This window comes from Oncorhynchus keta, chromosome 31 (genome assembly GCF_023373465.1).
Source record: "Oncorhynchus keta strain PuntledgeMale-10-30-2019 chromosome 31, Oket_V2, whole genome shotgun sequence".
Classification (NCBI taxonomy): Eukaryota; Metazoa; Chordata; class Actinopteri; order Salmoniformes; family Salmonidae; genus Oncorhynchus; species Oncorhynchus keta.
In genome coordinates, this window is record NC_068451.1 from 26,285,063 (window position 1) to 26,307,149 (window position 22,087).

General features: G+C 46.3%; 3 protein-coding genes across 3 annotated transcripts; all 3 read left to right on the plus strand.

Moving 5' to 3' along the window:
- Positions 1-26: 26 nt before the first annotated feature.
- LOC118378558 (interleukin-11) lies at positions 27-7,305 on the plus strand. Its single transcript, XM_035765543.2, has 5 exons — positions 27-472; positions 1,437-1,603; positions 4,490-4,582; positions 4,721-4,882; positions 5,167-7,305. Exons 1-5 carry the CDS (start codon positions 466-468, stop codon positions 5,350-5,352), a joined length of 615 nt encoding a protein of 204 aa, XP_035621436.2. The 5' UTR covers positions 27-465; the 3' UTR covers positions 5,353-7,305.
- A 380-nt stretch (positions 7,306-7,685) lies between these two features.
- Positions 7,686-16,196, plus strand: LOC118378560 (zinc finger protein 62 homolog). Its single transcript, XM_052489268.1, has 10 exons — positions 7,686-7,840; positions 8,312-8,924; positions 9,237-9,309; positions 9,466-10,203; positions 10,234-10,338; positions 10,539-10,718; positions 11,141-11,495; positions 11,665-11,819; positions 12,186-12,428; positions 14,118-16,196. Exons 2-10 carry the CDS (start codon positions 8,419-8,421, stop codon positions 16,194-16,196), a joined length of 4,434 nt encoding a protein of 1,477 aa, XP_052345228.1. The 5' UTR covers positions 7,686-7,840; positions 8,312-8,418.
- Positions 15,924-21,691, plus strand: LOC118378561 (probable N-acetyltransferase 14). Its single transcript, XM_052489242.1, has 4 exons — positions 15,924-17,010; positions 17,991-18,161; positions 18,489-18,791; positions 18,939-21,691. Exons 2-4 carry the CDS (start codon positions 18,081-18,083, stop codon positions 19,395-19,397), a joined length of 843 nt encoding a protein of 280 aa, XP_052345202.1. The 5' UTR covers positions 15,924-17,010; positions 17,991-18,080; the 3' UTR covers positions 19,398-21,691.
- The last annotated feature ends 396 nt before the right edge of the window (positions 21,692-22,087 follow it).

Below are 22,087 nucleotides of genomic sequence, written 5' to 3' on the forward strand. Positions count from 1 at the left end.
TGACTCAGTCGATGTGTCATACAGCCCAGTCTTTATAAAAGGACGTTTAAAACAAGCCTAAACATTTCACTGCGCGAAAATTTGACTTACACACGCTCGCGTCCCTCTCTCTGCACTCATCCGTCTATCCCTCCCTAACCATTTGTCTGCGTGTCTGTCTATCGTCACTATCAGTTCATTACTAGAACTAAACTCAAACTTTACGGAACAAAAAGTTGAGGCATTGTATTTTATTTCTTTATTGGATTGTTCGCCCTCATTCATCTACTTTTTCATTCATTCATTCTCTCGTTCTTTTCCTCTTCTGCAATCTCTTGCCTCCACTCTTTTCGCGGAGTGTGAAAGGCAGAAGAAACTGGAGCACGTGACAATTTCCGGAGTTCGATTTATTAATTAATTTTCTTACCTTATTTTAACTATTTATTTACTGCAAGTCGTGCATTTATTTCTTGGACACGAACAAATATGAAATGTAAGTGCCTTTGATTTGTTTCTTTCAAAAGCCATTATTTGTTCTATTTTTTCTTAATTTTCTTATTATTATCATCCTTTCTCTCTAACGTGTCTTGTTTAGTTAAGTCTATGTCTAATATGTTGGCATAATAATATGCTGACAAGATTCTGAGGGTATGATCATTGATTGGGCTATTCCATATTCAAATGCAATTACTGAGCATGCAAATGTTACTTAATTGCAGCTAAGCATTGCATTGCCATGTTCAGTGACCACTGAGTGATCCATTTGTTTCAAGAAGCCTAGACACTGACGTCTTATACCAGCAGGTGGTTAAAGTTTGAACAAGGAGTGATGCGCTCCTGAGTCCTGGCTTGTGCTTCTTGTGGTTCTCCTGTAATTACACAGGCATTTATCATTTCAGCAGCAATTGGGACTTTCTTTACCTTGTATTTGAACTTGAAAGAGAAGGAATGAATGAGCTTACTGTTACAGAACTGTCTTGGTTTAGGCTGTGTAATGTATGTCATCCAACAACTGATGTATACTATTGGAGGTGTGACATTTGGAGGCGTTCATGAAAGTCGATAATTGTGAAGGAGATCAACATAGGTCAAGTGATTTGCATTTAGGACTCTGGTCACATCCAACAACCGATGTGTCGTATTGCAGGTGTGACAATTAGAGGCATTCATGAAAGTCGATAACTGTGAAGGTGTTGTTAATGTTAATGATATTATGAGTCATGGGATTGAATGATTTGGATAGATTTTGATTCAACCTGTGAAAACATGACTCTGCTGGCTTTGTGCAACTCTGAAGGATTCCACTGCCAAGTCTGGGTTTATGTTTACATTATGGTGCAATATCTCTGGAGAGTTGACAGCCGTACCCCGAGGTCATTATCATTATATCGACATGACAGCGCTTCTCTGCGGTCATATAAACCTAATAATTGCTTCCGTTTCCTCCCACCCTGCAGTGCTTGTCGACTCCTCCTCCTCTCTGCTGCTCTCGCTGCTATTGGCCCAGCTTCCTTTATTTACGTCTGCCGTCCCCGCCCCCTACCGGCGGCCGAACGTCGTGCACGAACTGGATAGATTGGCCAATCAGACGAAGAATCTGAGGCAGATCACAGCAGATCTATTGGTGAGTGGAATGGTACTGTACTCACTTCTGATGTCATGATGGGGAGATTGCTATACTGATCTGGGTACTGTATTGATTGTGTGGTGGTGATCATGCCATGACCAGTTACCTGAGGCACATGAAAAGAGACTGGCTGAAGTTTTTGTCCAATAGCTCACCCTTTATGACCCCTTAATGACTAATATAGTGCCATAGTGATTGCATAGAACAGTCATAAGAAGCCTTACTCCTTCTGCCTCACTCTCCCAGACTGTGACGCAATACAACTCTGGACAGCTGAATTGGACAGTTGACTTAGACGTCTTATTCTCCTGGCTACGTTAACCTGCTTGTGTTGTCAGCCAGTGTATTAGCTGTGTGAGAAGGACAGTCAGGGCAAGCGTCAGTAGAGATTTCACTATGTGAGGTCAGCCTTAATCCAGACAGGACCAACTGGAGGGCCGACTGACCGTGGGGAGATCTGACTCAACGTCCTGGTCTGACTGGTCACCTGATACCACAGGGCCTGATGGAGCGCTCATAGTAGGAGAAAGTTGCCTCTAGACACTGATTTCAGGACAGTTTAGTGTTAATGCTAAGGGTTATGATTGGGGGTAGGTACGCTGGTCCTAGATCTGTGGCTATGGGCATCTTATACCTAGAGTAGAAACACACTCAAAGAGAATAGAAAGTTATTTCTGGAACTGATTAACTCTGTTTATTAGCTGTGAGGAAATGGAATGTGGATTGGCACCTGTTGCTTATCTGGTGCTGTTTCCTGAAGTTGTTCTAATCTCGATGCCCAAGTAAAAGCGGCTGGGGAGTTTGTATTGAAATGGAAATGATTGCTGTGTATGTTTGGCCTACAGATGTGCTGGAAGTGTCCTGTAAGCAATGTGTTTGAACAGGTGAACCAGAACATATCCTTATCTTTGGTTATTCATTCTATTTTTATATGATGTAAATCAGAAACCACATTTGTTTAAGACACAAAACTGAAAATAGTTACACTCTCTAGTCTCTGGCAGGGGGATTGGTCAATAAGTGTGTGTAGTATCTCTGTATGAGGACACAGTGCTATAGCAATAGTGTAGTATGGGGGCCAGATGAGGAAGTAGCTATCAAAGAAGAGAACTCTGCACAGCAATGGCAATATGCTGCTTTGACAAAATGTTGTGTTCGTTTTTTCACTGACATTAAGCATTTCTTTTGGTTTCTTTTCTTCTTGTGCGGAGTTCCACTGAACAGGGGTCAAGGCGAGGAAAGAAAAATAGAATTGGAGACAATGGAAAGTCCCCGCAAAAAAGCAATACAACTGTGTGTGTGTCTGTGTAATGTTTCTACATGTCTGTTGTGTGTTTTCGTCTGTGTGTCAGAGTGTGTGTGTCCATGTGTTGTGTGTGTCAGAGTATGTGTGCATTGAGGGTGCTGTAAATAGTTGTGTAGGTGTGGTGTTTAGTTTTTGGTCGCCACAGCAAAGTGACCTGATAAAAATCACAGAGATTTATCACATTCCAGTATTTGCATTCAGGAAGATTGTTGGGGGGGTGCAAGGTTCAGTTGATGATGGTCATGATGGAGAGAACGAGAAAGGGAGGATAAGAGAATTACATGCGGAGACTGAGCAGATAAAGAGATCAGAGAGAGGTGCATGAGAAGTGGTCACCAGCCTGTGTGTGTGTGTGTGTGTGTGTGTGTGTGTGTAACAGGGTGTAAGAGAGAAGGTAGAGAGGAAAGCAGGAGAAATAACCCAAAGAGGGGTGAAAGGGATAAGAGGGGTGGGATTGGATTAATTATGAAAGACAAAACTAAGCCAAACATTAGTGGTCTTTTGTAAAAGACAGAAGCAAGTGAGTGAGGGGGGATGAGAGAGCGAGGGAGTGAGGGGGGATGAGAGAGCGAGGGAGTGAGGGGGGGATGAGAGAGCGAGGGAGTGAGGGGGGGATGAGAGAGAGAGAGTGAGGGGGATGAGAGAGAGAGAGTGAGGGGGATGAGAGAGAGGGAGTGAGTGAGGGGGATGAGAGAGAGAGGGAGTGAGTGAGGGGGGGATGAGAGAGAGAGGGAGTGAGTGAGGGGGGGATGAGAGAGAGAGGGAGTGAGTGAGGGGGGGATGAGAGAGCGATGGTAAATCAACAATAGCAACAACAACAATAATAGCAAAACACGATGGTAAAAAGCACAATGAGGACAGAACACCACAATAGCATGAGGAAGCATTAAGTGTACACAACCCATTGTGTACCACCATCCATCATGTTTTCCTAATGCTGTTATGTTTCTCCACTGATTGGTGCTCTGACGCACATGGCATCAGTCACTGTCGTGCTTCACGTCATTCTCATTAATTTACATTCTACTCATAAATCACTTCTTCACCTGTTAAGGGCCCACAGAGATATAGTAGCCAGTAGCAGTGCCCCCACCCCCACCCCGAGTCTGCTGTGATGTGGTCTGTCTCCCCCTAGTGGTGGCGGTGAGGAGTGAAAACAGACTCTGGGGATTGTACACACATTACTACACAGCAATACGTCATCTCAGACATTTTAATAGCTGCGACCCTGGAGTTTCCCTGCAGCTCTGTGTTGTCTATCCCACTCAGAGCCCTCTAAGTCACAGCATATGTTGTTCTCCTCCTCTCCCAGTAGAAAACATCCTGTGGTTTCAGGCCACTTGCTCTTATTGTTGACGTTTTCGGGGTTACGATCTGGGTGAACTCTCCCTGACCCGACCACACTTTTCTCAGGGAAAGCTAGGGTCTCTAGTCCTGGTCAGACCAGACAGTCATCTGATCTAGGTGCTGCTGGAGTAATACTTTCCTTATGCTTACGTGACTCTTGCAAGGATGTGCAAATTTGTGAGGATGTATTTGACTGACGTAGCGAGTTGTTTTATCCGTTTTTCTTACAGAAGGAACATGCGTTCGAGACAGACCCAGAACAGCATAGATTTAAGTCCCTGCCACTAATGAACAACAGGGCCATTGACATCAACTCCCTTGAGGTAAATGTCTTTCACGTTGAGTGTGTCTGTCCTTCTGCCTTCCAGATGAAGGCCCAGACATTTCATGTCCCAGACATTGATACTAAATCGCTCTTTCTTCACCACCCTGCCCCCCCTCCCTCTTCTTCTCTCCTCCAGATGAGACCCACTCTCTCTCAGCTCCACGCGGACCTGAAGTCGTTTGAGCACCATTTTGCCTGGTTGAGCAGAGCGTCAAGGAAACACCACCACCCTGCTCTCCCTAAACTGGGACAGATGATGTCACTCATCAAGTCTCTCACCAGCATGCTAGAGCATCAGGTAACTGCTCTGTTCAACACTAATATGGCTGATACAGTATGCAGCTTAGTACATTTATATCATTTGGATATATTATACATATGAGATTTTATCAGATCGTTCTACTATTCTTACACTGTGTGATGATCTAATAATGGTATAACTCTTGCAGTTCTTGCACTCAGTTTCAATCATTACATTAAGGCCTGTTGCATCACATTCCTTGGATGGGAGGAACATTAGTCTAGCACTTCAGACAGGAAATATAAACCATCCCTCTCTCTCTCTCACCGTTCTCCTCATAGATGATGAGAGTTGATGCTCAGCGTCTCTCTCCTCCCTCTCCCTCGATGCCGCCTCCTCCCCCCTCCCAGTTTGATGTGTTACAGTCTTCCCAGGAGCTGCTACTACAGTTCAGACTGTTCTGTGATTGGGCCCAACGAGTGTTCTCAGTGCTCAGTACAAAGTCCAAAATGTCTGCAGTACAATGATGATTCCTGAAGTGCTAGTCTATAGGGATACACAGAATCCCCACTACAACCAATGGGGATCTACTAGCTTCAACCGGCACTACAACCAATGATGATCCAAGAAATCCACACTACAGCCAATGATGATCCAAGAAATCCACACTACAGCCAATGATGACCCAAGAAATCCACACTACAGCCAATGATGACCCAAGAAATCCACACTACAGCCAATGATGACCCAAGAAATCCACACTACAGCCAATGATGACCCAAGAAATCCACACTACAGCCAATGATGACCCAAGAAATCCACACTACAGCCCCAACGATGATCCAAGAAATCCACACTACCACCAACGATGATCCAAGAAATTCACACTACCACCAATGATGATCCAAGAAATCCACACTACCACCAACGATGATCCAAGAAATCCACACTACCACCAATGATGATCCAAGAAATCCACACTACCACCAATGATGATCCAAGAAATCCACACTACCACCAATGATGAGCTGAGAAATCCACACTACAGCCAATGAGGATTCAAGATAACCACACTACAACCTTGCACTGTTGTCACTGACCCTCCATCCTCATTGTAGCCAATGAGACCTCCATATTCAAACTACAGCCTATGAGGATCCACCATATTCACACTATTACAACCAGTAATGGTCTCCAATATTCAGGAACACGTCACTGCCACCCCATCCTCTCTCTTAAATACCTTGTTCCTGACTGTGTTATTTATCTATTTATTTATTTATTTACTTATTTATTTGAGGTCATTATTTATTTGATTTTGTAATGTGTCACATATCATTTTGACTTTATTGTTGTGAATTTAATTCCTTGTACCTTGTCAATACTCCTATTTTGTTCTCGCTCTACCCTTCCTCCCAAACTAAACAAGGAGACCACACCGTAGCACTTCCTGACTTCTTGCAGTCTCTAAAGATATGGATTGTATAACTATATAACCTGTCTCTCTTTACACAGAGTAGCCTATTTCCGCCAGTAGATGTAGCAAACATACTTGGCTTGTAGCAAGCATATCTTGGGAGAGCCCACATGTATCTTTCTTACAGTGCTGTTCTTTACCTTGTAGATTTAGGGTTACTCATAGAATCTTCTGAACATGTTAAATGTGCCACCTGTTTGGTTTTGTAAACTGTTAAGAGAATTATGAACCATGCCTCAATCAGGATGTCAACACAACATAGGAGGGTAGATCGTTTTTCCATGGGTTTAGTTGCTATAAGTGGCTGTGTCCCACATGGATAAATAACAGGTGGTATATCTAACACAGGTGGTATATCTAAAGATTTATGAATATGCCCTGTTGCTAAGCACTGATCTAGGACCTGATCTAATCTCTTTGCACAAATTTGTTCGGATTAGCCTTTTGAGTCTGCTGATCCTGAATCTGTGCCTTGGTACACATAATGTTTGAGCGTTTTAGTGACATAAATAAGAAATGAAAAAACACCCCATGCCTTAAAATACTATGTATTGTGATACTGCGGTTCTGCACAGTTGTACATACTTGTACAATAATGTAAATTGTTGTATACAATGCAATTGTGTAGTATAGTTTTCTATGATATAAATGTAAAATACTCTGTCAATGCTATCCTATCATTTTGTCGCAATATCGATATTATTCTATTCTAGTATTTTGTGACAGTATTTACTATTTATTTAAGTTACTTTGGTGGAACTATTTATTTGTGCTGCAGAGGAGCAAGTCTCCTGTTGTTTTTGTACTTTTATACTGTTTTTATTCATAATTACCATTATCATTGCTATCATCCATGTTGAAATCATTGTAGTACCATGCCTGAACGCTGTGTAAAACCTTGTGCTTGGGGTCTCCAGCACACAGACTGAATGATTGGCCTAAATGTGAAATGTGTGCCTTGAAAATTTAAAAAAAAAAAGTTAATAAAGAACATGCACAATGAGATGGGCTTTTCATGTTACTTTGTAATCTTTAGGTAGGTCTACACATCATGCTCTCTTTTTTATTTCCCTCCATCATTCACCATCCTCCTGTGTCTCCTCCATCACCACACACTACAGGTCCTTTCCTACATTAACCATAAGGCATTGCAACAAGCACAGAGTTCATACACCCGTTTCCAATTAACCTATAAAAAGTAAAAAGCCTTTTTATATTTGGGGTTAACATTCAAACAATGTGTGAATTCAAGTACTAAATCACAAGTTAGTACAGTATTATATTTATATTTTTTAACAGATCTACAGATAAGACTTGACTGTTGAAGCTCTTACCCAATGGCAGTGGTGCATTCGGGGCTAGACCCAGCCTATAGCGATCGTCGTTGTTGGGAGGCGGCAGCGGGTGGGTGACTACTAGCTAGCTAGTTAGTTTGTGCTCAGGTTTATTGTTAAGGTTGTATGGAGTAGCACTGCGAGTCTCAATCCCTTTTGACAATATCAACAAAAGCATTAGCCATGAGTTAATGATACTAGTAGGTGAGTAGTTGTTGCAATATTACTAACGCACCATTCCTATCAAACATTATATAGCGAAGAATGACGCACGGACGAAGGCTTATAGATTCGCAGGCCAGTTGCAGAGGAGGCATTGAAGGCGGCATCTGTAACATTTTCTGCTTATAGTTTACATCATAGGGTAGGTTGCATTTGTTTTCTGCCTTTTAGCTGGGAGAAACCGATCTTTTTCGCACACGCTCATCAGGGACAGACGCGTATAAACAGAAAGACGGCCAGGGAGGAGGGAGGGGAGAAAGAAGAAGAATAAGGAGGGAGGGGTCGGGAGGAGGTGGGATTTAAAGCAATAGACGGGTCAGCCTTTTGGCCGACTTTATTATTTGTAGATGTTTGAATAATTGTAGATGGAGATCAATAGTTAATGTTGCTTTGGTGTTAGTTCATGGACCTTGTGTCATTGATCAATACTTTGTGTTTTATTTTATTTCACAGTCCTACTCTTAAGAAAGGAGACCACACACTACATCAGCACAGCTGTTGTTTCCACACACTGAAGAACAGAGTCACGTCAGCTGAAGGAACCTTTCTACCAGCAATGAATGAAACCAGGAAAGAAGAGACACAGCTCCACCAACACTAATACACACACTTACATTAATACCAAACATACAACCTTTTATTCCCTAATCGTGTCTTGCCTCAACATGGCAAACTCAGTGGCCACTCTAGTGGTCCAAGCGGAACTTTTACCCCCTCAATCGTCCTCCTCCCTCTCTCCCTTCCCATCGCTGCAGGGGTCAGGAGAAGGGGAGGAGGACAGGGAAAGGGGGGAAGAAGTGGATGGGGAGAAAGGGATGGTGGAGGGGAATGAGGATGTAGTGCTAACCAGGGTAGGGGTGCAGATGGTGACGTCATCGGTCCTGGCTGCGCCCCATCTCCAGGAGCACCCTGACCACCCGTTCCAGTGCCTGGACTGTGGCAAGAGCTTCAAGTGGTCTTCAAGGCTGGCCCACCACCAGCGCAGCCACAACAACGAGAGACCCTACCGCTGTAACCTCTGCCCCAAGGCCTTCAAGGGCTCCTCCGCACTCCTGTACCACCAGAGGTACTGCAGGGAGGGAGACAGAGGGGGACTGGCACAGTGAAAGTTAGCTATAGAAATGCTTGCAGCTTATAACACACATCTCACTTTATGAAGAGTATTCTTCTCCTTGTGTCCATCTGTTTAGTTCTGTCACAATAATCCAAATGAGGGAAAGGTGACGTGAACAATATAATGTGAGTCTATTTAGGTCCGTTAGAAACGAGTGGAATAATCAATACAAGCAGGAATTCTTTCTGTAGTCGGTATGATGTCCTGTAGATCCATTGAAGGGTCAGTAGATTGTCTGTTTTCTTGTTTGTTTTTTCTGTGCAGGTCTCATTCAGGGGAGAAGCCCTATAAGTGTGATGACTGTGACAAAGCCTTCAAACGTTCCTCTTTGCTCCAGGTGAGAAACAATGGGCAGTAGTGGTTCCCCCATTTTGTGGTAAAAATGTGTTAACTTTTTAACTTTAAAAAGTTGAGTGTTACAGTATTAAAAGGCTCTTTTTTGGGTTAAGGGACCAGTCACGGACGTACTCCTCTCTCTTGTGCATGTCTCCAGGTCCATCGTAGCGTCCACACAGGCCTGCGGACCTTTCAGTGCCCCTACTGCCCGCTCACCTTCAAGTGGAGCTCCCACTACCAGTACCACCTGCGCCAGCACACGGGCGAGTGCCCCTACCCCTGCGACAGCTGCCCCAAGGCCTTCAAGAACTCCAGCAGCCTGCGCCGACACAAGAACGTTCACCTGGGTCTGAAACCCTACGTGTGCACCGTGTGTACCAAGGCCTTCACCCAGTCCACCAACCTCAGACAACACATGAGAATCCACACAGGAGAGAGGCCCTACATCTGTGGAGAGTGTGGACGCAGTTTCACACACTCGTCCAATCTGGCCCTGCACCGGAATTCTCAAAGTCACACTGGTGAAGGAAAGGGGGGGGGGACAGGGGGAGACAACATGGGGGATGAGATACAGGAAGTGATAGTGGGGGAGGACATGACATCACAAATGTTGACGGACATGGGCTTTGTGAGCCAGGAGGCCACGGTGGGGGTGGGGGTCGGGGAGGTGTTCCTATCGTCAGGTCACCTCCTGCCCCATCTCACCCTCACCCCCACCCAGGGGGCCGTGTGCACATCCAGGGCCATCGGGACAGAAGTGCACATGAGCACGGAGTCGGGCGCCAGCGTGCTGCTGTACAGCTGTGGCAGCTGTAGTCAGACATTCAGCACACGGACAGAGCTAGAGGACCACCAGGACATGCACCTGGGCCCTGGGGAGGAGGGGGGCAGTGGGGTGGGGGAGGGGGGAGAGGGAGGGGTGGGGCATCTGCTGGCTGACTTTGAGGAGGTGGTGGAGACGACGGCAGCAGCAGAGAATGGACACACTACTGCTGAACTACTGGGACTGACCGGGGGAGTGGACGGAGGGGTGAGTAGTAGGACTCTGTCTCAGCCTGGGGAGGTTACCCCTAAGGCTCTGTTTTAGGGTCACACCAGATTCATCCATTCATGATCAATATTTGGTTTCTTACTCTACCCCCTAAGTCAATATATCATCTAATATGACTGCTGTGATGTTGATGTTGTAGTGCAATGACTCTGGCCTAATAGTGTTTTGTCCCATGTCAGAATATGGGGACTACCCAGGCCCAGTTTGACCTGCTGCAGAGCTTCACAGTGGGGGCTCAGATCCCCACAGACAGCGTGGAGACAGGGGGTAACACCACAGGTCCAGGGATGGGCACAGAGTGCGCCTACTGTGGGAAGAGCTTCAAGACCAGCGGAGGGCTCAACAGACACCTGGCACAGGTACCTATCAGCTGGTGGGCTGCACATCCTCACTACTATGTCATAAGGTCTCTGTCCTGGATGCCAGTCTGTTTCTACTTCGTCTAACTTGGGCCTAGATTCAATCAGTTAAGCATTAACCTGCGATAACCGACAATAGCATAGCGTATCATTGGTTTTGTTTGAGAGCTGTCATATCCACATGCAGCTCCCGGGCGGTAAGCCTTTCGCAGACCGTTCCATTGGATGCATTAGTAGAAAGTCCCTCCAGCTGTATTACAAGTTGGAACTCTGGAATGTGTGATGTAATCTACACTTTGATTAGTCTGAACTGATCTCCTCCTTGGTGTCTGTAAAGCTGACGTTATCTGATCTATAAATAGTCTGTTTTGATGACCCTCTCTCTTCCCAATTCTTCTTCTCTCCCTCTGCTCCCTCTCCAGGTCCACTCCCTCTCTCCCTCTCAGTCTCGCTCCCAGTTCAGCTGCTCTGCATGCGACCGCTCCTTCACCCTCCTCTCTTCCCTGCTCACCCACCAGCACTCCCACACCCCTGAGCAGCGCCTCCTGGCCGAGGCTGAGGCGGAGATCGTCTGCCCCGCGTCCCTGTCCCTTTCCCTGCCCCTGCCCTCCTCCCCCAGCCAGGGGGACCAGCACCAGGACACCCAGGGGGACATCCACGTCCGCCTGATGGCTGTGACCGAAGAGGGGGACAGGGAGGTGGTGAAGGCATCCAGCAGAGCAGTGGTCAAGGGCCAGAGGAGAGGAGCAGCAAGTAGGACTGCTGGGGGGAACAATGGTGAGTTAGTCTTTTTCTTTTGGCATTTTGATAGAAAATACCTTTAAAACATGAGATACCTTGACAGTAACAGAGCCTAACTAACTGCTGCTCATGAAATGACCTGGAAGAAAATAAAAGAAGTCTATGTAACATTCTCCCTCTCCTCGTCCCTGTGGGTACGGTACAGAGAGGCCGTACCGTTGCTCTGAGTGTGGGAAGGCCTTCAAGGGCTCGTCAGGTCTTAGGTACCACATGAGGGACCACACAGGAGAGAGACCCTACCGCTGCACAGAGTGTGGCAAGAGCTTCAAGAGGTCCTCACTGCTCTCCATACACCAGAGGGTAAGACGCATCCGTCCATTTCTATCTCACTAAGGCTGCGTTTAGACAGGCAACCCAGTTCTGATCTTCTTTTTTTCACTAATTGGTCCTCTGATCAAAGAGATCAGCCTTGAAAAATATCTGATGTGAAAAGATCTGATGTGATTGGTCAAAAGACCAATTAGTGAGGAAAAAAATATCAGAATTGGGAGCCTGTCTGAACGCAGCTTATGGCATTTGTCACAATGTGCAGAACAGCGGCACTGCTGCATTATAGCACTTTATGACCTGCTTTTCTTGTTCAACCTTTTGAATGTACCTGTACTTTCAGAAGAATCCAGGCCGTATTCAGTTATTTTCTGACTGATCCCCCCTCCTCCTCTCCAGGTGCATACAGGTGTGCGAGCGTTCCAGTGCCCCTACTGCCAGCTCACCTTCAAGTGGAGCTCCCACTACCAGTACCACCTGCGCCAGCACACGGGCGAGCGGCCCTACGTGTGTCAGGAGTGTGGCAAGTCCTTCAAAAACAGCAGCTGTCTGAGGAGACACAGTCAGCTCCACTCTGGCCTGCGCCCTCACATCTGTCCCATCTGCTCCAAGTCCTTCTCACAGACCTCCAACCTCAAACAGGTCAGCACAGATAGCTCTGCTATGGCCGATGCTAGGATTCTTATGATATTGTGTACAGTGGCTCCTTCGTTCCATCTCTCTATATATATACACAGTGCATTCAGAAAGTATTCAGACCTCTTGACTTTTTCCACATTTTGTTACGTTACATTTTTCCCTCATCAATCTACACACAATACCCTATAATGACAGCAAAAACAGGTTTTTAGACATTTGTGCTAATTTATTTTAAAAATATATATATGAAATATGACATTTACATTCAGACCCTTTGCTTTGAGACTTGAAATTTAGCTCAGGTGCATCCTGTTTCCATTGATCATCCTTGTGATGTTTCTACAACTTGATTGGAGGCCACCTGTGGTAAATTCAATTGATTAGACATCATTTGGAAAGGCACACAACTGTCTATATAAGGTTGACAGTGCATGTCAGAGCAAAAACCAAGCCATAAGGTCGAAAGAATTGCCCGTAGAGGTCTGAGACAGGATTGTGTCGGGGCATAGATCCGGGGAAAGGTGCCAAAAAATGTCTGCCGCATTGAAGGTCCCCAAGAACACAGTGGCCTCCATCATTCTTAAATGGAAGAAGTTTGGAACCAACAAGACTCTTCCTAGAGCTGGCCGTCCGGCCAAACTGAGCAATCGGGGGAGAAGGGCCATTGTCAGGGAGGTGACCAGGAACCTGATGGTCACTCTGACAGAGGTCCAGAGTTCCTCTGTGGATATGGTAGAACCTTCCAGAAGGACAACTATCTTTTCAGCACTCCACCAGTCAGGCCTTTATGGTAGAGTGGTCAGACGGAAGCCACTCCTCAGTAAAAGGCACATGACAGACCGCTTTGATTTCGCCATAAGGCACCTAAATACTCTCAGACCATGAGAAACAAGATTCTCTGGTCTGATAAAACCAAGATTGGATGCCAAGCGTCACGTCTGGAGGAAACCAGGCACCGTCCCTATGATGAAGCATGGTGGTGGCAGTATCATGCTGTGGGGATGTTTTTCAGCAGCAGGTACTGGGAGACTATTAAGGATCGAGGAAAAGATGAACGGAGCAAAGTACAGAGAGATTCTTTATGAAAACCTGCTCTAGAGCACTCATGACCTCAGACTGGGGTGCTGGTTCACCTTCCAACAGGACAATGACCTTAAGCACACAGCCAAGGCAAGGCAGGACTGGCTTCGGGACAAGTCTCTGAATGTCCTTGAGTGGCCCAGCAGGAGCCCGGACTTGAACCCGATCTAACATCTCTGCAGAGACCTGAAAATAGCTGTGCAGCAACGCTCCCCATCCAACCTGACAGAGTTTGAGAGGATCTGCAGAGAATAATGGGAGAAACTCCCCAAATACAGGTGTGTCAAGCTTGTAGCATCATACCCAAGAAGACTCGCTGCCAAAGGTGCATCTACAAAGTACTGAGTAAAGGTCTGAATACTTATGTAAAGGTGATATTTGAATTATAAATTTGCACACATTTCTAAAAAAACTGTTTTTGCTTTGTCATTGTGGGGTATTGTGTGGAGATTGATAAGGGGGAAAAACAATTGAATCCATTTTAGAACAAAATATGGAAAAAGTCAAGGGGTCTGAATACCTTCCGAATGCACTGTATCACTCTGTCACAAACACTTTCTCCTCTCCCTTTATCTTTCTCTCATCCTCCCTACCCTCCTCTCTCTCCATCAGCACGAACGCACCCACTCAGGCGAGCGGCCCTTCCAGTGTGCCCAGTGTCACAAGAGCTTCACCCACTCCTCCAATCTCCAGCTCCACCTGAGAACCCACTCCTCCAGAAAGGACTACAAGTGTCCCTTCTGTGGGAAGGAGTTTGTCATGCAGTCCTACTTGCAGAGGCACATGAGGACCCATGGGAACGGGGCTGTGGCCGGGGACGCTGGGGTGGGGGGGAAGGAGGGAGGCAGGGCAGGTAAAGGGGGTGGAGGGGTGACAACCACCACCACCTTACTAAACCCCATCACCCTAGAGACCACAGGGAACTCTGGGTCTCTGATCGTGTCTCAGCCTGCGCTGGACATTCCCCCCAACACCTCCCAGAACTACTTCATGATCCAGACAGCAAATGGGCTTCAGCTCATCCCCCTGTCTGCCCCCGCCCCCCCTCCTCCCCCTCCGCCTCCCCCCCAGACACAGTACATCCTCCTACAGTGCCCCTCCACCAATGGGACCCAGCCCAGCCTGATTCTCGTCCCCACCACAGCGACCAATCCCCAGCCCACCCTAGAGCCACAGGGCCTCCCATTGGTCCAGACAGTTCTAAACCCTGCCCAAACCCAGATGCAACATTTCCAGACAATATCCCAGCAACAACAGCAGCCCAGGTTTATCATCACCACCACCAACAACAATGTAAACAACCCGCCTGTTGTTAAGACAACAACTCCCTCCCTGAACTCTATGCTGAACAAGCCCATTTTAGGGAAAAGTACCCGGACAGCCAGGTCCAGGAGAGGACGGAAACCCAAAGCCGCTGTAGGTCGGAATACTGCCACCTCAGTTGCTACGACAACCACCTCTGTCACCATGACAACAGCCCCCATCAATCAGTCGGGGGATGTAATAGCTGTGTCTAGCTGTAATGCAACTAGTGTCACTCCAGCTACTGTTACTGCTGCCAACACTATGACATCATCATTGCCATCGTCTTTACCCGCCAAGTCACAAAGTCCTTTCTCACCACCAACAGCCTCTGTCTCTGTTTCTACCCCCTCCTCCTCTACCTCTGCCACTGTTACCTCAGGACCCCTAAAGGTTGCCACAGTTAACTCAGTTACCACGGTTACCCCGTCCTCCCTGCCTTCTGACCCTGTGGCCTGGGTTGGGGAACGCCAAACCGCCCCAGAGTTGGGCAAGTCCACTGAGCAGGACATAAGAGGGGAACAGTATGTCCTCTGCTTCCAGAAAGAAGGAGGGAAGAAGGAAGAAGTAAAGATAGGAGGAGAGGGAGGAGGGTCCTACGTGTTGCAGTTTGAAGGGGAGGAGTCTGGGGTGGGGGGGCAAGGAGGAATGGGCAGAGAGGGGGATGGGGAATCATACGTGCTGCGCTTTCAGACTGAGGGAGAGAGAGAAAGAGAGAGAGAAGGACAGAGAGAGGGAGGGAAGGAGAAAGGAGGCCTGGTGTCACTGAACCTGCTACAGGAATGGGGAGGAGTGAGGGAAGGAGAAAGACGAGTAGGGGAGGATGGTGGCGAGGGAGAGTCCTTTGTGCTTCATTTCCAAACAGAACCGCAGAGCGAAGAACGGACCACTTCTGACCATGGCTATCCAGAAGGCCCCAGCAACAGCCTGGACCTTTCCTGCTCGCCTCCCCAGGCCTTAATGCCTCTGAATGGGCAGGAGGTGGTGTTTGAGCTGGGGGATGAGAACAAGATGGTGGGTCAGGGGTCTGGAGAGAGTGTGCAGATGATAGCCCTGATCCAAGGCGAAGGGGGTGGGGAGGGAGAAGGGGACAGTTACAGTGGGGCAGTAGGGGAGGGAAGGGTGCCAATGGAGGGCATCTTTCAGCTGGAGGGAGGAGAGGGGATCGTCATAATTGAGGTTAGCACCAGCAGTCTAAGAGAAGGGGGGATGGACAGAGGGGAAGGAGGAGTAACTGTAAACAGGAGTGAAGCAAAAGGAGGGAGTGGAATAACTGAGAGGCCTGAAAAAGACAGGAACTCAGCGGAATGCATTGAAATAGTGACTGGAGCGAATGAAGGAGAAAACACAGCTACGAATGGCCCTACACCTAACTCTCAGTTCTCTTAAACCTAAACCAAACAACCACTGTCAGGAAATGTGTGTGAAGGCGTGTGCATGTGTGTGCACACATGAATGTACATATGCGTGTGTGAGTGTGTTTTTGATGTGGAGGCCTTGTCCAGCTACTGAACTAAAGGAGAGTATGGTCGTTCAGAAAGAGACTATAGAAAGTACTGTAGGAAACAATACCAAGGTGCCAGAAACAGGAAGAGTTACATTCACTGACTGTTAATGAAGAGGGACCTCAACAAATGACTTATGAGTTTCAATTAAACTGTCATGTTGACAGTGTTGATATAAAACACATAAGAGTTTTTTTGTGGATGAATAGATGGCTATGTTGGCTCAGTTTCACTATAAATATTCATACTAGGAAATAGTCATTATTAATAAATTTGTTAATAATATTTTTTTATGAATGTTGATTAATTCACCTTTCTTATTTCGTAAATATAAATATGTCCCTTTATCTAAATATGAAGAGGATCAGCTCAGAATAACGGACAGTCCCAGTTTATTATGGGAAATAGGTTCTCCACTGCGTAAAGTGCGACTGACCACATTCACGTAGCAGGTTAGTCAATTTTCTGCAGCGCCGGTACTCGCTATGCAAATGGCGTAGAGACCGCATTCATGACACTAAATGTTAACGTAAAACTACGTAACACAACATTTGCAATAGGTGGCCATGGTGGCCACGCAAGTATTGCGAGTCATTCAATCAAACATAAGAAAAATCGTTTTGAGGAATAAATACACAGCGAATATATAAATCCGTTTCCCTGCATTTGGCGGTGGTCCAACGCTGCAAGTTTGCAAGGTAGGATCCGTGGGTTCGGCTGGGTTGAACGAAAAGATTCGACGTTTATTTAGACATTGCGCATGAATAACCCTTCTCCACTCACCATATAAGGATTTAAAACATGTCAACGGGTTTAAAACAGGCTCAAAATATATGAAAACCGTGTGTTTTGGTTTGCATTTTAATTGTCATATTACTGATTTGCGAACTCCATTTTATTGTACATAGAAGACCGACATTGTCCTAAAGGAGTCTCTTGGCCCGTTGTTTGTTGTTGATACGCCTTGTAGAAGCAGTGTGACCATGCAATAGACAAATCCTTTCCCGACCCCCTCAAATAATCGCCCGTTCTTTAGCTTGATCTTGGGAGGAAACGCAACTGCACTCACAACTGACACATTGTATCAACCTGTGCCAGTGTGACGCATCGGTTGTTACATTGTAGTAACAAACGTTGTGCTGTTACTTTTGTCGCACAAAGCAGCCACCTACCTATAGATGGATATCATAGGTCTGCCCCTTACTATCTGTCATGTGTTTTCAATGTGTGTCTGTCAATTCAGGAACTTAACAAAAAATTACAATCCAATAATGGAAAAAAGGGCATTTATTTCAAATGACTTCTCAATAAACTGAAAAGTAGAAGCAATTTATTTCAAAAGTTTTTAAACTTCCTGAATTGGCTGACTTCAATTCAATTTGAGACCAGCCCAGGTATCTATGTAGGCTACATATACAGTGTTACAGGGATGGATTGCTTTCCCTCCTGAGTCATGGCCTCAAACCCCAAATAGCCTGGATCAAATATAACCCACCACATTCCCATCATCTTGAATACGATTTTATACCATTTAGCTACTATGGTAACCAGAATGTAAATACTCCGCTGTATATTGTCATTGTAGTGTTGTATGTCATCAAATATGCAAAATTCAACCACATAGTGTATCTGTACAAAGCAATGTGTTATGTGACCATGAGATTTTCTATATTTGCAGACCGGTGTGTGTTGCTGTATGAGGTGTGCGTGAGTGAGGGTGTGTGTGTGTGTGTGTGTGTGTGTGTTGCTGTGTGTGTGAAGTCCAGACATGGTAAAGCTGGAGCTAGATCAGGTGGTAATGAGGAGGATGAGGGAAGATGACATCGAGACTGTCAAAGCTATCATCAAGGTGTGTGTTTTATCCTTAAAGTTATACACACACACACACACACACACACACACACACACACACACACACTTCAAACCTGAGTTATGCTCTGTCTCTACACTCTTAGAATTAAAGGTGCTCTCTGGAACCTAATAGGGTTCTTCGGCTGTCTCCATAGGAGAACCGTTTGAAGAACCATTTTTTTGTAAGAGTACTTTTTCAGGTGATCACTCACTCACCTTTCTCTCTCTGTCCCCATCCCTTTCCGTCCCCCCTATCTCTCTCTCTCTTTCTCCTCCCCCACCCCTCTCTCTCTCTCTTTGTCCCTCCCTCTCTTTCTCTCTGTAGGAGGGTTGTCAGGGAACAGAAAACCGTCTGATCCTCCACATCCTGACTCGTCCTGTCTGCCTCCTACTCCTGGCCACTGTCTCTTCTGTCCTCCGCTGCTTCCTTCACTCCTTCATCCTGGCCCTCATCATCCCTGTCTTCCTGCTCATCATCTACCTCAAGTTCACCATGCCACGCTCCACCGGAGTGCTGGGCACCAGCCGGCCCTACTGGGACTATGTGGGGAGCAGTTACCGAGGGGCGCAGGACGAGACCCTTCCCAACCCCTATAGCAGGATCAGTGGGAAACCCCCACCGGCTAAAGTAGGTTTCCTTTTCTTTGACTTTAGGTACTGTATGTTGTGGATGTTACATTGCTCAGTTTTACTACAGTGTGTTAGTGATTTTGACTTTTCGTGCTTTGGGCTGAGTTGCTGCATAAATAAAGTTGATTATTATCTGTCATTAAAGGGCAAGGCCAGACGGAGGACCAAACCCAAGGCAGAGGACAAGGACAAAGACTCGTCTCCTGAGATCGTAGACGTGGAGAGGGAGAAGGCAGCAGGGCAGGTGTGGGTGGCGGACTGTGAGGGGGAGATCGTGGGCTGTGTGTCCAGGGAGGGTGACTGTCGTCTGGGGATGAGGAGGTTCTGCAGGGTGGTGGTGGGCTGCTGGTACCGCCGGGAGGGCCTCGGCAGACTGCTGGTCCAGAGTCTGGAGCAGAGGGAGAGGCAGACAGGGGCCAGGAGGGTCTACGCCCACGTCCCCTACCCCTCTGCAGTAGGAGAGGCCTTCTTCAGGAAGCTGGGCTACAGGCTGCAGGGGGAGGTGGGCTACGATGGGGAGGAAGAAGAGGAGGATGAAGAGCAGCCGGAGAGGACATTTCTGGGCTTCCATGTCACCAAGGTGTTTGTCAAAGACCTCAAGTGATGTTGGAGACAACGAAGGGAATGTGGAAAATAAGACAAAGATGATATACTAAAGGGAAATAGAGAGAGGAGGAGGAGAGATACTATAGGGAAATAGAGAGAGGAGGAGAGATACTATGGGGAAATAGAGAGAGGAGGAGAGATACTATAGGGAAATAGAGAGAGGAGGAGAGATACTATGGGGAAATAGAGAGAGGAGGAGAGATACTATAGGGAAATAGAGAGAGGAGGAGAGATACTATGGGGAAATAGAGAGAGGAGGAGCGATGCTATGGGGAAGTAGAGAGAGGAGGAGAGATACTATGGGGAAGTAGAGAGAGGAGGAGTAGAGATACTATAGGGAAATAGAGAGAGGAGGAGGAGGAGAGATACTATAGGGAAATAGAGAGAGGAGGAGGAGAGATACTATAGGGAAGTAGAGAGAGGAGGAGAGATACTATAGGGAAGTAGAGAGAGGAGGAGAGATACTATAGGGAAATAGAGAGAGGAGGAGGAGGAGAGATACTATAGGGAAATAGAGAGAGGAGGAGGAGAGATACTATAGGGAAATAGAGAGAGGAGGAGAGATACTATAGGGAAATAGAGAGAGGAGGAGAGATACTATGGGGAAATAGAGAGAGGAGGAGGAGAGATACTATAGGGAAGTAGAGAGAGGAGGAGGAGATACTATAGGGAAGTAGAGAGAGGAGGAGGAGAGATACTATAGGGAAGTAGAGAGAGGAGGAGGAGAGATACTATAGGGAAGTAGAGAGAGGAGGAGGAGAGATACTATAGGGAAGTAGAGAGAGGAGGAGGAGAGATACTATATGGAAATAGAGAGAGGAGGAGGAGAGATACTATAGGGAAATAGAAAGAGGAGGAGGAGAGATACTATAGGGAAATAGAGAGAGGAGGAGGAGAGATACTATAGGGAAGTAGAGAGAGGAGGAGGAGAGATACTATAGGGAAATAGAGAGAGGAGGAGGAGATACTATAGGGAAGTAGAGAGAGGAGGAGGAGAGATACTATATGGAAATAGAGAGAGGAGGAGGAGAGATACTATAGGGAAATAGAAAGAGGAGGAGGAGAGATACTATAGGGAAATAGAGAGAGGAGGAGGAGAGATACTATAGGGAAGTAGAGAGAGGAGGAGGAGAGATACTATAGGGAAATAGAGAGAGGAGGAGGAGAGATACTATGGGGAAATAGAGAGAGGAGGAGGAGAGACAATATAGGGAAATAGAGAGAGGAGGAGAGATACTATAGGGAAATAGAGAGAGGAGGAGGAGAGATACTATAGGGAAATAGAGAGAGGAGGAGGAGAGATACTATAGGGAAATAGAGAGAGGAGGAGGAGAGATACTATAGGGAAATAGAGAGAGGAGGAGGAGAGATACTATAGGGAAATAGAGAGAGGAGGATGAGAGATACTATGGGGAAATAGAGAGAGGAGGAGGAGAGATACTATGGGGAAACAGAGAGAGGAGGAGGAGAGATACTATAGGGAAATAGAGAGAGGAGGAGGAGATACTATAGGGAAGTAGAGAGATGAGGAGGAGAGATACTATGGGGAAATAGAGAGAGGAGGAGGAGAGATACTATAGGGAAATAGAGAGAGGAGGAGGAGAGATACTATAGGGAAATAGAGAGAGGAGGAGGAGAGACACTATAGGGAAATAGAGAGAGGAGGAGGAGAGATACTATAGGGAAGTAGAGAGAGGAGGAGGAGAGATACTATAGGGAAGTAGAGAGAGGAGGAGGAGAGATACTATAGGGAAGTAGAGAGAGGAGGAGGAGAGATACTATAGGGAAGTAGAGAGAGGAGGAGGAGAGATACTATAGGGAAGTAGAGAGAGGAGGAGGAGGAGAGATACTATAGGGAAATAGAGAGAGGAGGAGGAGAGATACTATAGGGAAATAGAGAGAGGAGGAGGAGAGATACTATAGGGAAGTAGAGAGAGGAGGAGGAGAGATACTATAGGGAAGTAGAGAGAGGAGGAGGAGGAGAGATACTATAGGGAAATAGAGAGAGGAGGAAGAGAGACAGTGAAAAGAGGGGGACAATAAGGCAATAATGAGGGTAGAGTCTAACTAAAATGTTGGAAGACAATGGACAATTTAGTGAACAGAACCTCATTTAAATGTTTTTTCCTCCTGATTTGTAGTATGTATTTATTTATGTATTGCTTTTACAATTGTCATTGAGTTCTTATTCAATGTCAAATATATCTGTTTATATGTCTGGCTGGCTCTTTATTTGTAAAAACTTGTTTTTATTAATAAGTGATTTTGCAAATAAATGTGTGCGTACGCGGGGCTTTGTGCACACTTTTGTCAGTGAGTATACATTTACTGTGTGTGAGGAAGTATGTGGTTTATGTGAGTCTGCAGAACTTCTCTGTTCGCCTTTCTCTATTTCTCCCCCCTCTTCTCTCTCACTCCTCACCTGCACCTGTGTGTGGCTTTGTATGAGTCTGCAAAACACATGCTCTCCTTCGTTCATCGCTCTCTCTATCCTCATCCCCCCTTTAATGACACTTAATATCCTTCCTCACACTGCACACCTGTCACATGGCAGGACACAAGTGTCAGCTATATTATCCCTGCTACAGCTTACACACCATGGCATTCATAGTAAATTATAGCAGTAGTGAAGAGTGCTGTTAGCAGGTGAATGTCAGTTTGTGTGTGGGTGGAAGGGTATGAGTGACA

Bases quoted from the DNA above. Each gene is read 5' to 3' on its own strand.
- LOC118378558 (XM_035765543.2), top strand. The intron at 1,604-4,489 runs GTGAGTGGAATG...TTTTTCTTACAG, and splicing joins AGATCACAGCAGATCTATTG to AAGGAACATGCGTTCGAGAC. The intron at 4,583-4,720 runs GTAAATGTCTTT...TCTCTCCTCCAG, and splicing joins TTGACATCAACTCCCTTGAG to ATGAGACCCACTCTCTCTCA.
- LOC118378560 (XM_052489268.1), top strand. From the start codon at position 8,419: ATGAAACCAGGAAAGAAGAGACACAGCTCCACCAACACTAATACACAC. The intron at 9,310-9,465 runs GTGAGAAACAAT...GCATGTCTCCAG, and splicing joins AACGTTCCTCTTTGCTCCAG to GTCCATCGTAGCGTCCACAC. The intron at 10,339-10,538 runs GTGAGTAGTAGG...GTCCCATGTCAG, and splicing joins CCGGGGGAGTGGACGGAGGG to AATATGGGGACTACCCAGGC.
- LOC118378561 (XM_052489242.1), top strand. From the start codon at position 18,081: ATGGTAAAGCTGGAGCTAGATCAGGTGGTAATGAGGAGGATGAGGGAA. The intron at 18,162-18,488 runs GTGTGTGTTTTA...TTCTCTCTGTAG, and splicing joins CTGTCAAAGCTATCATCAAG to GAGGGTTGTCAGGGAACAGA. The intron at 18,792-18,938 runs GTAGGTTTCCTT...CTGTCATTAAAG, and splicing joins GGAAACCCCCACCGGCTAAA to GGCAAGGCCAGACGGAGGAC.